Raw genomic sequence first — 14,968 nt, 5'->3', positions numbered from 1 at the left:
TTTTAAAAAAAATGTGCGGTTTGGTGACATTGAATACCGTAGTTTGCAATTTGCTTATGCTTTGAAGCACTCTGTTTTGGTTGCACTACAATAGCTAATGCTCAAATATTACACACTGTCCCATCTCAATTCCCAAGTAAAATCATTCTTGATCCATTGGACGATGACTTTGCCTGTTTTAAATGTTTATTATTTTATCTCATGATATTGGTATTAATTTTTGAAAATGTCTATGAAAAAAGAAATAAATATGGTAAGGAATTATACTAATATAAGAAAAATGATTGATCTTATGTTGAGGCAATCATTCTCTTCTTCCTCTTCCAGTTTTGCAAAACCTAATCCTGTTTTTTACTTGTTTGAAGTAGCATCAGTGCAAGTGAATGTGCGGCACATGCTTGCTTTTTCTAACCTTTTCTGGGTCCAAAGCAAAGTCAGAATCCAGAAGCTCCCCAGCATCATCGTCAGGGTCTCCCTCGTAGATTTTGTAGGCCGGGTTGCCGATCTCTACATTCATGGCACCGTTGGTCATCCTGTGATGCTGGAAGCCTTTAGCACTGCAAACAGACAAAATAGAAAGTTAAAAAAAGAGAAATTGACACATTAGTAGGAGAGAAAATCACATATAGTTGTTGACAAAGTTTATCAAATGAGCTTTTTTTTTTTGTTGTTGTCAAAAGACTCATGTGATCAACACTAGCCAGTCGATAAGGCACCATTTTTGTTGGGGGACCATCTTTCACTAAGCAAGCACACATCATAGACTGAACGTGTACAACTGGAAACAGTGTGGTTAAATGAAAACAGAGAAACATAATACTCCAAAAAAGGGAAGAGTCTCAAGACAAATTTGAACCAAACATTTCAAAATTTGGAGCTTATTGTTACTGTGGGCACAATGTGGCTAGTTTTTTGCGCAACACACAATTTAAAAAGCTGATGTTTTAAATCAACGGATGCATTACCACTGAATAACGGGATGTGGCAGTATAGACAACTATAAAATTGATAAAGCATTTTAAAATGTAATAAAACCTATTTATTACTTAGAGTTTTTTTTTTTAGCCTTTTGAGAATATTACTTGGCAAGAGTCATATTTAAGCCCATATAAATCAACACAAAAGTTTATTTGGCCCAAAAGACAAGTTTCTCGTTCAAAGGTGAAATTTTTGTGGTCAAATCACGTCTTTGAGATTCTTGTGGAGCACAAAAAACGCAGGCAAGGACTGACATATTTATAGGGCAATAAACACAGGAAGAGTGATTGGCATCATCACCCGTTGTGACATTAGGGAAATGGGACGGGGTCAACAACATTTTGACTAGAAAATGATGCAACTCTATATATATTTTACCGCGAGCACCGAGAGCGAGATTTGGCCGGCCATAGAGACCTATGGGACAGGAAATAGATGTTTGATGGAGATGGAAAAAAGAAAGATTAAAACACAGCAGCAACACTGTCAACAGCGATGATGTGGGGGGAGGAGGCTTACCCTCGCATTCTCCGCTTGTACCACAAGATGGCGCCGACAACCAACAGTGCCAATAAGAGCAGAAGAAGCACCGGGACCACCACTGAAGTCGAGCCTGGGAGAGAGAAAATATGGTGAGCAAAATCTAGTACAGGTTCAATTTCAGCCCTCCTGACTGCCAGGGGCGATGCTTCAAGCACTGAATGTTACCTTCGCGCATGCGCTGTTCCAGAATTGCTTACCAAAAATTAATCTTTCAGCACATATAGGCCATCAGGATTATCTATAAATGTCATTTTACCTTCTTGCGTGGCGAGTACATACTGCTATCTTCCTCTTGCAGAAATTGATGTTTTTACTTACTGCTTTTAGCCTTGTAACTTTTTTCGTCAGAGCTGCGTGTTTTTTCGCCCTCCAAAAGCTGCTCAGGGGTTTGTTTTTCTTCTGCTGGATCGGCGAGAGTGGCCTTCCGTTTGTTTTTTTCGCCTACGGGACTGCACCCCTCTTGCTGCCCCTGGGTTGGCACCAGGAGACTCCATGCGATCTCCTTGGCGGTGTTGACATCCCACTTTCGTGAGTCCCGCCTCCTTGCTTTTTTGGTCCGGCCTCCCCCGTCGTCCAGGGACCTGGACCTGGCCGTGGCTTGTTCTTCTTGGTACAGGCCTGCCGCCAGGTGTGGCTGGTGCAGTTTCCCCTGTCCGAGGCCTCGTGGAGGACCCTCTGCAGGGTTCCTGTTGAGGGGTAGGTTTTTGCCTCTGCTGTTGTGGGTGCACTTAAGCGTACCGTGATGGCTCATGAGACAAGTAATATTTACCTCGCCGGGTGGGTTTGGGGTTTCACCCATGTTTATTCCCCCAGGCCCTTACCTGCAGTCTCGCCTCGCCGGGAGCTGTGTTGCCCAACAGGGAGTCGTGTTGCTCAACGGCGCAGCCGTTGCAGCCCACCACGCATACTGGGATTCAAGCCCCTGTTTCACGTCTCTCTCGGGCCCTTGTGGCCCGAGCTCTTGTGCCCCGAGCTCTTGTGCCCTCTGCGTGTGTTGCGTCGTTACATCGGTGCGACAGTTAGTTTTTTTCTTCCAATCAACTTTTTGTTTTTTATGGTGGCTCGTGTAAGGGTTCTGTCTTGTCTAGACAGCGAATGACCCACTAGATTGTGAAGTTCATTCACTGTTCTTATGCAACTGTTTGCCGCCCCCTGTCTTCAAGGGTGTGATGCCATTTAACCAGGGCCGTTACTACTTCCTGGGTCGCATTGAAGGAGGTGTCCTTCAAGGACACCTGGGCTGCCGCGTGTTCGGCATCTCCTAGCACTTTGGCCAGGTTTTACAGCGTTGATGTGGCCTCCCCCACACCGGTCGATGTTGTCTTTAATTCAACAGAGGCTTCTCAGTGAGGTTTGTTTCTGGGGTTCCTCATGACTACGGCACAAAATAGAACGAATGAAACTACGGTTCTATGAGTCCCGTATGACCGCTTGAGCATCTTGTCACTCGGAATCCTCCTGTTCATGCGAGAAGATTCTGAAGGAAACATTACCGTGGTGAGACCGGAATTCATAGATATTCTTAGTGGCCGAGGTGTGATGAATGACTAATTTTTGGTATACATTTCCCAAACTGCGCATGCGCAGAGGTAACATTGAGTGCTTGAAGCACCACCTCTGGAACTGTAGTTACATTCATTTGATTGGAAGAAGAAGAAATCTATGACTTACTCCCACTGGATGCAGAGGAATCCAGAGAAGAAACAATATCACACCTGTAACCTCTCCATGCTGCGGGACACCTGAACACAAAGTTAGACTTGTGTGAGTCGTTATATTTTTTTATAGTTTGTAAGATAAGGAGGACCAATCCTGCCACATGTAGGGATAAATATATAAATACGTAAATATAAAGTTAGTGCAAAAAAATCTACTGATGCACCTCAACACATCATCAGTAATATTTCCTGGGTTTATGGGGTGTTTCTCACAACTTTACGCACCCTTGCTCAGGTGCTCTAGCCACAGCCGATCAACCCCGGAACTAGTGTTCAGGTGGCATTTGCCTGTACGCATGGTTCTCCTCTCGGAATCCAGGGATCGCTTTTTTTTGCCCACTTTCTACCACGAAGGAGGAAGTAGCCAAACACTTGAAGCCCATCTTCCAGAATTAAGCAAAACTTTACTTAATTTATCTTGATAGAGCATATTATTTTATGAATTGTTTATTTTTTTAGAACAAAACAATACAGGTTACGTATCAAAGCCTTAAACATACTTATATAAACCTTAAACATGAAATAAATAGCACTGAAGCAACTTTAGGGATTTAGTCATATATTTTGTCATTTGTTTTGTAGTGTATTAATGAGGGGTCTGATCGAACTGGCTGAGCTTTTCACCATTTGCTTGATCGAAGAGTGCATTGATCAAATGCAATGTCTTCCCAAATCTAGCACGTAGCCACTGAGGGCCGCCAAGCTAGTCAAGTAAACATGTTGCTGATCAATCAATAGGGGAAAGCTATACATACCAACCTTTTGACATTAAAAAGGAGTATATTTTAGTTCACACTCTAATTTTACACATGAAACATAGTCCCTGTCGAGATTAAAATAACAACAATAACATGTGCTTGTTTAAAAGCGGAAGTGGCTAACTTACCATGATGAAAATCTACTGTGATCATTGGAGAAGTTTATTCACACACAAAACTTTGTTTCATTTCAAAATAAAGTAGCAGTACACTATACTACTAGTCTCGTGTCAAGATTTTTTTCCTGTTGTTTGAATTGAAAAAAGTGGTAGATTTATTTTAAAAAGTGGTTGGTGTTTTTAAGGTGTGAAAAGCGGAAGTGTTGGTAGGTATTCAACTTTCCTCATTTGAATAACATTCTGAAAAAATAAATACGAAAATAAATGAATAAAAAATCACAAGAATGAACAAATACATTGAATTTATGTCTTATATTTATGCACTGTATTACCTGATTGACTTGTATTTTTCTTAATTTATGTCGGCATATATTTGTAGGTATTTTTTTATTTAGGAATTAATTATACAGGTGTCAGGATCAGCCCTCCATAAAAAGGACGTGTTTAGAAACTGTGTGTCATCTTACCTGCACTGGGGCAACAATGTACGACTGTCAACAGTACATTGTCCATTAGAGCAGTAGTCCAAGCAAGTGTAGCAGCTCGGTTGCGTTTGACCGTTGGGGCAACTGCATACACACAAACACAAGAAACGTTATTTAATGTAAAAGACCACTCAAGAAAATAGTGATTTCAATTTCAATGGAACCTGAAGGAATGAATTGTAACTTTTGTGTGATGGTCATTGAAAGTTGTTAATTTTATTTGTTCAAAATGACTTGAGGTATCTGGACTTTGCATCGATGATTACTGAAGCAACTGAGTAGCTGGTTTGGCCTTTATAAAGAAAAAAGTGATATCACCTATCTAAACTTAATGATATCATTTTATGGCAAATTCTGAACACAAGTCAATGGAATTGCATGGTTTGTATAACATAGTGGGACAGATAAAATGGCACTGCCCGGCAAAAGAAATTGAGGGGGAAAAAACGTGAAATAATCATAAATAATCCAAGAAAATTGCGGTTCTGTTGACAGATAATGTTGCTTATTGTAAGCTTTTTTTCATTTGTGGTTTTCACATTCATTTCTATCATTTTTTTCATTTTTCTTGTTCGAACAAAATGTAAAAGTCCAAGTTAAAAATAAGAACGAATACGGATGGTGAAAAAAAGGAATTTAAAAGATATAATAATTGAGGGAACTATATTTCCAAATCGGTATTTTCCTCAATTTAAACATTACTTTCATTTCAGTAGGTACCCGTAAGTTTTTGCAGCTTCACTCTGTCTTATAAGTATTGCAATATATCCCTTTTCATTTATTAATGGTAACGTTGGTGGCAGATACATTTGCTAACTTTTTTTTTTTATACATATTTCTTATAATATTTATATCATTTTTTCCTTTTTTGTATCTCTACACATCAAATGTCCAGTTTAAAATATGAGAAACAATTTTGTATAGTGAAAAAAGAAAAATAATATTTAGGATTTGTGTGTGTTGTAATGTTTTCTTACACCTGCAGTTAGATGTTGACTTGTGCGGCACCGGGCAGCCGGATTCACATCCTAATGATATTGAAAATATCTAAGTAGCCATGTGTGTTTACCTGCAAGAGACTTCTCCCGAGGCGGCCGTCAAACAGCGGCCAGTGCCACAGAAGACACACTTGTTCAGCTCACACTGGTGTCCGATGTACTGACTGGAGCACTGGCACACTTTGGTGCCGTTGGACGTTTGCAAGCATGTTCCGCCGTTCTCGCAGTAACCTTCGCATTTACCTTACAGGATGTGAGAAGTTTCATACTCAGGAGGTGTTTGTCAAAAGACACATGAATGCTTTATGAAGAGAATATCAAGTTATGCTCTTACTGTACTGGCACTGATCTCCGTGAAACTCAGTCGGGCAGCTGCAGGTTGGTTGATTACCCGAGTTGACGGAGCAGTTTCCTCCATTCTGGCAGTAGTTCTGACAAGTGTGACGGTTGCAGGTGGGGCCCGTGAAACCTTTTGGACATCGGCATGTCGCAGCTCCTGTGACATACAGACCACTTGACATATTTACTGAAAAATGCAAGTCCAGGTTTCTTTGTTAAAGTGTGACATTCAATAACTAAAAGGGACTTTTTACTGATCACTGGAATACTAATTACCTGTTCAGGTAGGTAATTTCAGATCTGTTTTGATTTTATTGACTATACATTCCTAATAAGTGAAACTAGTATGCCTAATATTTAGTGTGAAATAATTAATAATAATGATAATAATAATAATACATTCTACTTCAAAGCGCCTTTCAGGACACCCGCTGTACATAGAGTACCAAACGACAATAAAGAAAGAATGAAACAAGCAAGTAATAAATAGGAAATAAAAATACAGTGGAGTTAAAAGATCATGAAAAAGCAAGTTTGAAGAGGTAGGATTTGAGTCTGGATTTGAATGTGGACAGGGTGGCAGAATTCCGGAGGTCAGATGGCAATGAGTTCCAGAGCTGGGGCAAAGAGTGGCTGAAAGCTCTGCTCCCTATGGAGCGGAGACAAGCAGCGGGCAAAGTAAAATGAAGGAAGGAAGATTATCTGAGGGTGCGGGATGGTGTGGCAATGTGAAGGAGGTCGTTATTGCTTATGCAAGCTTTTAGTGTGAAAAATTACTTAAAAATTAGTATATCTTCCCTCCGAATTTGAAGATGATACCCAGGCAAGTGTGTGATGATGTCTTTTTTCCCCGTCTCACCTGTGTGGGAAGCAGTGCAGGTGCCGCCGTTCTTGCAGTAGTCCCTGCATTGATTGATCTCACATTTTTCTCCAGTGTAGCTCGGCTGGCAGCGACATTTGGGCACCTGTCGTGCATTAAGGAAGCAGCTCCCGCCGTTCAGACACTGAATGTCACAGGGGCCAGAGGGGGGCGCTGTGGAAAGGCCCCCGGTTTTAGAAGAATTCACTTACACAAGCACTTGCAGCCTATAGGTGTTCTTTATAGGTGTTAAAATGTTCCATCTGCAAGACCAAGTATTACTGCAGACTTACAAAATGGTGATTGGGTCGGGCTGGACCTCTCCACACATGTACCGTTGTCTGCAACAAATTTGTTGGGACAGGTGCACACAGGTCCACCGGGGCTGAGCAGACATAGCCACTCACATTTCTTCCTGTCACATGGGTTGTTCACTAATGAGACAGAAACACAAACAAAATCAGTATGAGTCCCCAAAAATAGATAATGTGAGAATGCGATGCAAGTTTAAAATTTAAGAATTACTCACTCTCTGGCTGCTTGTATCGGTGGTATAGGACAATGTCAGTGGCATGGTTGATGCCCGTGGTGAGAGTCTCCATGGAGCCTTTTCCAAACTTGTTGACCCGGAAAACAAAGTTATTGACTAACGTGACACCATAAATGTAGTCCTCAAAGATATCAATGCTAAATGGATGGGCCAGATCTGGAAGTTAACCAAGGACAAGCATCGTTAACACGTTCATTTCACACAATTATTTTTTCATGAAATATGTTACTGCTTTTCTTAGAATGCAAGAACTCAACTATTTTTGATGCCTGAGACAGCAATGACGGGATCAGACCCATCCAGACGAACACTTCCAATAACTGATAGTTTTGCATCTGCCCAGTAAAGACGCTCGTTGAAGTAGTCCACTGCCAAACCTGGAGAGTCAAAAGATGTTGTACATTACACCAAGTTGCTTGTTTTTCTCAAAATGAACATGTCATCTTAGTTAAATAAATCTGACCAGTTGGCCACTGGATGTTCTCATGCACAAGAGTCTGTCTGAGGGTTCCATCCATGGCAGCTGTCTCAATTTTGGGATGGTTCCCCCAGTCTGTCCAGTACATGGTGCTGAAATATAATACCATTTTCTAATCAAAATCCTGAGCTAATAAAATCGATATCCAGTTCATGTCGTACCCTCTCTGTGGATCTACCACAATGGCATATGGTTCGTCAATCATGCCCGAGATAAGAGTCTTGCAATGCTGGCCCGACATTTGAGCCACTTCAATGACATCTCGGCCAGAGTCAGTCCAGTACAGGTTGCCAGCCACCCAGTCCACGGCGATTCCTCGAGGCATCTTCAGCTCCTTAATCTGTATCACACAAAATAAGTTTACTAATTTGCCCTACTAAGAAGGTTTTTATCTAAGTAGGAGCAACACAGAAATGAAAATACAACCTAATAAATAAAATACATTCAATATTCAAATTAAATAAATAAAAATATATTACTATATCAGGGCTACTGCTAGGACATCAATAGAGTCAAATGCTAATAAAAATACAAAGGGATGTTATTCCTTCAAACAACACATTTTCAAACAGAAAAGATTTGAAAACATAATCACAAGCATTATATGACTAATGAAAGAAACGTCCCTTACTGAATTATTTTTGTATAGAATTTATTCTGAACTTTCATCTTTTCTCATGTGTGACAAACATGCACGTCATGCCCACAACTCTGCTGCCTAGAGGCTAAACTGCATGAGGAAAACCATTAGGTTTAGTTTTTTTTTTTTTAGCCTGTGCTCTTGGTGGGTGGGTAGCTGGCACCCTTAACCACTAAGGTTGTAGGGGCACCATTTCTATGGTGTCTTTGGCAGGTCCAGGCTGGTGGCGCCCATCCCTCTTCAGGACAACAAATGTTTCCACCTGGTCCCAAACCGGGCACCTTTTTGCGTGTTAATTAAATGTCATAACCACTGCCCTAAGAAAAGTCCTGTAGAGCGATACACATAACCACTTACTGAAATTGTGCAAATGACTGCCCCCAGATATAGAATTAAAAAGATGGATATCACTTCATAAATCTTATTCATATTCAAATTTCTTATTCATTTTTTAATACTATTTTATGTTAAAATTTGTGTGTGCTTTCTTAGCGTTTTCTTAATTTTTTTATCCCTGCAGTTTTGAAAATGGCAAATAGCTAAGTATTTGTATGGCTAAGGGTATTGAGATTGAAATGTGAATATCGTGATAAGTCTGTGACTATTTGAAAGGAACAATTCACCTCACATGATTTATTTTTGTGGGTACTTTTTTTCTTACATGTGAGCAGAAATCATAAAATGCTTCACTCCATTGTGATAGCAAACACAACTGAAATTGCTTCACAATTAAAGAACCAATTCAAGTGGAGTTGTACCTGTAGGTTGGTTATCCTGCCTGCACTCTGCCTCCTGTTACGGTGTGAGTTGGACGATAAAGTGGACTGCCCCGGAAGTTCATAGGAGGAGATTCGGCCCGTGTGCCAGTTGGTCCAGAAGATGCGATTGGTCTTCACATGCAGGTCCATCGCATCAATCCGCACGCTAGCATCCCCTTGGAAGGTTTGTTCATAACGCCAGTTGGGCATACCAGGATCCAGGCTGCGTATTTCGTTGTCATCGGCGATGTAGAGAACCTGCTGACTACTGTTAACGTCTGGAGGACAGAGGACAGCAAATTACACCAATAAATGCAAATGAGGCCTCGGCAAGCATTAATGGATTGAACAGTTAGTTGTATAAAATCTTAAAAGCAAGTTTGTGCTGATGCTCACTGTCAGCTTTGCAGGTGTCATTGATCCTTGTGAAGTATTTGTAGCAGCTGCATTTGTAGGAGCCCTTTGTGTTGTTACAGATATGAGAACATGCACCAAACTGAAGACATTCATTCTTGTCTATGAAAAAGTGACAAATCAGACTCGTTCAATAAAACAAGGCTGGAATATTTTTATATTGAGATCTTTAGTGCATGTTTACCTCTACAGGTGCGATGTCCAGTTTTCTGGAAGCCCAGTTTACAGGAACAGAAGGCATCAGTGCCATTGGTGACGCAGTGGGCCTCGTCCCCATCGCCACAATGAGTTTGGTTACTCCTGCAGTCGTTTAGCTTGGTTTCTGGTCACACACAAGACATATTTGCTAACCTTTTCAGTAAAGTTCCATTTCACGCCCCAAAATAGATTAACACTAAATTTTCAAATAGTTGCAGCCCTGGGAACTTGATAATTCTCTACCCACAGCGCACAATATAAACCTGTTTTGCAGTTGATCTCGTCTGAGCCATAGTCCTCGCAGTCATTAAAGACGTTGCATCTCAATGTGGAGCTGATACATTTTCCATTTGCGCACAAAAACTCGTCTTTCTCACAAGCAGGAACAGCTGGATGGACTTCTGTGAGGATGTCAACCACTCATCAAACTCTTTCAAAAGATCTGTGGTATAAAAAGTGGTTTAAAGGCTTATACGACACTTACCACAATTTTTTTCATCCGATTTGTCACCGCAGTGATTGATGCCGTCGCATCTCTTTGATATCTGCAGGCAGACACGGTCGTTTTGGCATCGGAAAGCTCTAGTGGGAGGACACTGGAACTTCCCTTAGGATCAGAAATGTGAAAAAAATAAAGTTTGGCAAATTAGGGTAGAGGTAAGAGGAAGGAAAAAATAAGCAGAATTAAACAAATTAAACACCTAATGTATGAAAGCAATTTTTCCCAATAACCCTTTTACACTCACTGCAATCTTCTGGACTCTCATCAGAGTTGTCTCCACAGTCATCCTCTCCATCACACTTCCAAGCAAGAGGTTTGCACAGAGTGTTGTTGCACTGGAACTCATCCGAAGGACAGTGACGGCCAGCTGGAACAAAGGGAAATGACTTTCACTTTAGGACTACCGAAAAAAATCCAAGAGCAGGAACAAAAACAGAACGTGCATTCACCTGCAGTGTGGCAGTTCTCCTCATCACTGCCATCCATGCAATCAGGGTCAGCGTCACAACGCCAGCGAATAGGAATACAGTGGCCGTTTAGACACTGGAACTGATCATTGTCACACTTGATGTCACAGCCATCCTAGAGATAAAAAAACATAAAAAAACAGCAAATGTCAGGCTTTACCCTGTCTAATGATGATCGAGCACATTCATTTTGGCCACCTCATCGGAACCATCAGCACAGTCGTGGTCTCCGTCGCACTTCCAACGCCCAGCGATGCAACGTCCGTTGGTGCAAGCAAACTCACTCTCGGAACATTGCCGAGGCACTGCACGGAAAGAAAAGTGAGGCTTAAACGAAGGATGGGCAACTTCTGCATCTTGTCCTCCATCAAAACAGACAATAGCTAGTCAAGGGGAAATAATGAAAGGAGCTCAGCAAAAAATACAATGATGATATTAGAAACAGGTCCCAGAAAAAAAAAAAGGCACAAAGGTTTATCCAATGGCTGTTTACGACATACAAGTCTCCTTGCAGACTCTGAATGAAGAGCTCACAGCTGGACAAAAGCATGACACAAACTGACAAAAAAAAACAACACACACACACACACACACACACACACACACACACACACACACACACACACACACACACTAAAATGTTTGATGTTAATGTTGAATAGACTCACCTCTGGTTCATGCCAACAGGACAGTATGAAATGAAACAGACATTAGACGAGATGAAATGCATTTTCTATGACAGTGATTTGATGTTTTAGTCATGGTCAACGCGTTGGTGCAAAAGGAGCTGAGGGTTATCGAGAGTGGACATGAGGGTACAGTGAAAACGTGATACCAACCGCATTTGTCTTCGTCTGAGTTGTCTCCGCAGTCGTTGTCGTAGTCGCACTGCCAGCGGCCCGGGACACAGCGGTTGTTTTTGCAACGGAACTGGTATGGCTCACATGTCCTCTCAGCTGCACACATTGAGAAATGAGCATTGTAATTGCAGCTGATCAAAGAACTTCCAGTATGTGTTGCCATTTATGACCCGCTAGCTCGGTAGGGTGGGACGTACGGCTCACAAGCCAGGTGTGACTGTTTTCATGAGTACAGGCTTGGAGATAAAATTCACTTTTTTAATGCATTTACACCGTATTTCTACAACGAGCGGCAGATAACTTGTACTTTTTTACCTTAAAGGCTGGTAAGAGGAAATGTCATAAAATTTTTATTCCATGTCTCTTACCCAATGAAAAGCATCAGAATACATATCGGTCGGCTGCTTTCTACCATTTCTTGGATATTTTTTCAAGACATTCATTTGCGCTAGTTAGTCAAGTGATGGATGCCCAACAATGCACAATAGAGGTAAATACATCCGTATCCTTCTCGGTTGCAGTATGTAGTGACATTTTTAAGAAGGAATTCTGCTCGTGCTTTGTTTTAAAACCATTATTTACGACAAAAATGACGGTCAAAATTATCCTTCACGATCTTAAGAGAAACATTTTCAGTGCGATATTTGTTGATACGGGAAACAGGCTCTGGCATTATTATTAATTCATGAAATCATCAAGTGTCACCCAGTGAAATAAAATGCACTTTTGCCTGGAGAGCAGGTTTGGCGATTTTGTTGATTTTACTCTCATAGTCTCATCATATATGTTGTGGCTCTCACGGGAAACAACATTATACATATATTGTTTCATGGTTCTTTGGATCAAAAAGTTTCCCGACCCCAGCGTTAGCTATTTAATTGATGTATTAGCCCATGTATTACCCCAATTAAATAGCTACCCCAAAATTTTCTTCAAGTTAAAGATTTTGTCACCCTGCCGTAATGTGACCCCAAAGGTGGAGGAGCTCCCGCTTGAAATCAACATACTCACCACACTCCTCCTTGGGCTCATCAGAGGCATCGCCGCAGTCATCTTCACCATCACACTTCCAGCGTGCTGGGATGCAGCGTCCCGAGTCTTTACAACGGAACTCGTCTACACCACATGTCATCTGGGCTAGAAGTGAGAACATTTTCAAAGATCAAATTTACAAGGAGATAAAAGGGGAGTTGATCCATGAAGTCAATTTAATCTAATTTATCACGTCAAATCAAGATGTATTTTAAAGCACTTGTCAGCCAATGAATTGCAAAGTGCTGCACAAAAAATTCAAAGTGCACAATTATAATCTATATATATATATATATATATATATATATATATATATATATGGTCGTTGTCAAACTCCATTTGTACAATACAATATTTGTTCAATCAAACCAAGGTTTAGAAATATATCAATATTTACATCTAATATATAATATATAGGGCAGCACGGCAGCGCAGTGGTTAGCGCGTGTGCAGGCACAGTTCTAAGGTCTTGGGAACCTCCTGTGTGGGTTCAAATCCAGCTACCGGACTTCCTGTGCGGAGTTTGTATGTTCTCCCTGTGCTTGCGTGGGTTTCCTCCGGGCACTCCGGTTTCCTCCCACATTCCAAAGATGCATGTCTTCAGGTGGATTGGCCGGTCCAAATTGTCCCTGGGTGTGAATGAGCGAGCGAGTTGTCTGTCCCTGTGTGCCCTGCGATTGGCTGGCAACCAGTTCAGGGTGTCCCCTGCCCACTGCTTGCTGGGATGGCCTCCAGCACCCCCGCGACCCTACCCTACGCAACCCTATAAGCGGTGCAGCTAATGAGATGAGATCAGTCCTCATGTGTTGCGCTGCCAACTATATTTTGTCAAGTTGCCTTTACAATCAGTAGTGTAGATTAAAGTCCAATCCATTAAAATGTAGTTATTTGGCGTCAGCTTTTTTAATACATTTTAATTCAGCTGTTGCAGATGTTGTTCAACACAATTTATGAGGTGAAAAACTTACAAAATATAAAATGTATGTAGTGAGTGAGCCCATGTACATAGTCATTGACTGTTGATTGATGTAAGAAGCAATACCGTTATGATTATGAGTGGGAAAATTGAGAGATAAGCTATTTGGGGAAAGGGTCTCCTACAAGTCTTTGTTTTAGCCTGCCCTCCATTTTATTATTTCCGGGTGATTTGAAAAATACGCTATGTGATGTTCTTAGCAACAATCCGGAAAAAATAAATCAAATCAAAAGTCTAAAAGCAAATTGATGACAAGAAAAACAAGAAAACGTTGACTTTTGATAGGTGGCAGAAGCGGTGTTGAAAAAAATAATCTCTCAAAACACAAAAAATATCTTTCTTACTGCAGTTGGCAGGTTCATCAGATCCATCCACGCAATCATTGTCACGGTCGCACACCCAGACTCGAGGAATGCAACGTTTGGTAATGGCGCATTGGAACTGGGTGGGGGCACACGTGACTTCAGCTATGGAGCGAAACGGGCAAATATTTAGTGACGGTGAGAAACGAAGAATCTGGGCAGAATGAAAGTGAAAATCACTCACGGCAGTCTTTTTCATCCTCTCCCTCGCCGCAGTTGTCTTGGCCGTTACAGCGGAAGATTCCGGGAATGCAGCGACTTGGGTGGGAACATTTGAACTGACTGGGCAGGCAAACATGAATATCTGGCGTGTAGTTAGACAAATACACAATAAGCAATCTGTGACACACCAATGTCTGCTGAAAACTAAATATCCGGTGTCGGAAGACGAGCCTTACCGCAATTGGCTTCGTCTGAATTGTCCTGACAGTCGTTATCTCCATCACATATGTAAGCAGGGTTAGTGCAGATGCCCGTGCCGCACTGGAACTGGCCCGGTCTGCACTTGAACTCGGCTGTCAGAAAAGCAAGGACAAGTTCAGGGTTCTTACAGCTGAAAAGTTAAATTCGAGGCTTTTTAAGACTTCTGTAATTTCTTTTGAAATAAAATTTAAGAAAAAAACAACAACCCACAATTGAAATAAACAACTACTTTTTGTTTTATTTTGTTTTTGTGTATGTGTTTGTCTTGCTGTCGGTCACCCCTCTCGAGGGATATGACCAGGGTACATAGATAGATAGATAGAAGACTTTTCAAGGATCGGAAGGAACCCTGAAGTCATGTATCTACGATAACAACTTTCTGCTTGAAGAAGTTCTGAAATTTTTCACTCACAACAATCAGCGGGCTCGTCTGAGCGATCACCGCAATCGTCCTCCGTGTCACATTTCCACCAGAACGGAATGCACTTATCGTTTTTGCAGACAAACTACA

The 14,968-nt window shown here is 41.3% G+C and overlaps 1 protein-coding gene across 1 annotated transcript in view; it reads right to left on the bottom strand.

Annotated features, from left to right (window-relative positions):
* Positions 1-14,968, bottom strand: part of lrp1ab (low density lipoprotein receptor-related protein 1Ab) — a 130,977-nt gene that overhangs the window by 2,660 nt on the left and 113,349 nt on the right. Inside the window, exons 63-89 of the mRNA XM_088331251.1 lie at positions 14,870-14,963; positions 14,433-14,549; positions 14,219-14,338; positions 14,017-14,139; positions 12,676-12,801; positions 11,644-11,760; positions 11,003-11,109; positions 10,787-10,919; positions 10,582-10,704; positions 10,320-10,442; positions 10,099-10,236; positions 9,822-9,959; positions 9,620-9,739; positions 9,224-9,501; positions 7,987-8,165; positions 7,811-7,917; positions 7,605-7,724; positions 7,327-7,503; positions 7,091-7,231; positions 6,798-6,971; positions 5,934-6,095; positions 5,671-5,842; positions 4,584-4,685; positions 3,193-3,263; positions 1,498-1,591; positions 1,357-1,395; positions 413-557 (exon numbers count right to left, since the gene is read on the bottom strand). Coding sequence (XP_088187377.1) covers positions 413-557; positions 1,357-1,395; positions 1,498-1,591; positions 3,193-3,263; positions 4,584-4,685; positions 5,671-5,842; positions 5,934-6,095; positions 6,798-6,971; positions 7,091-7,231; positions 7,327-7,503; positions 7,605-7,724; positions 7,811-7,917; positions 7,987-8,165; positions 9,224-9,501; positions 9,620-9,739; positions 9,822-9,959; positions 10,099-10,236; positions 10,320-10,442; positions 10,582-10,704; positions 10,787-10,919; positions 11,003-11,109; positions 11,644-11,760; positions 12,676-12,801; positions 14,017-14,139; positions 14,219-14,338; positions 14,433-14,549; positions 14,870-14,963 — 3,540 coding nt within the window. The remainder of the gene's footprint in view (positions 1-412; positions 558-1,356; positions 1,396-1,497; positions 1,592-3,192; positions 3,264-4,583; positions 4,686-5,670; positions 5,843-5,933; positions 6,096-6,797; positions 6,972-7,090; positions 7,232-7,326; positions 7,504-7,604; positions 7,725-7,810; positions 7,918-7,986; positions 8,166-9,223; positions 9,502-9,619; positions 9,740-9,821; positions 9,960-10,098; positions 10,237-10,319; positions 10,443-10,581; positions 10,705-10,786; positions 10,920-11,002; positions 11,110-11,643; positions 11,761-12,675; positions 12,802-14,016; positions 14,140-14,218; positions 14,339-14,432; positions 14,550-14,869; positions 14,964-14,968) is intronic.

This window comes from Urocampus carinirostris, chromosome 3 (genome assembly GCF_059441175.1).
Source record: "Urocampus carinirostris isolate Australia breed hairy pipefish chromosome 3, RoL_Ucar_1.0, whole genome shotgun sequence".
Classification (NCBI taxonomy): Eukaryota; Metazoa; Chordata; class Actinopteri; order Syngnathiformes; family Syngnathidae; genus Urocampus; species Urocampus carinirostris.
The sequence above is the reverse complement of the archived record's forward strand: the minus strand, read 5'-3'. Positions and strand labels throughout refer to the sequence as shown.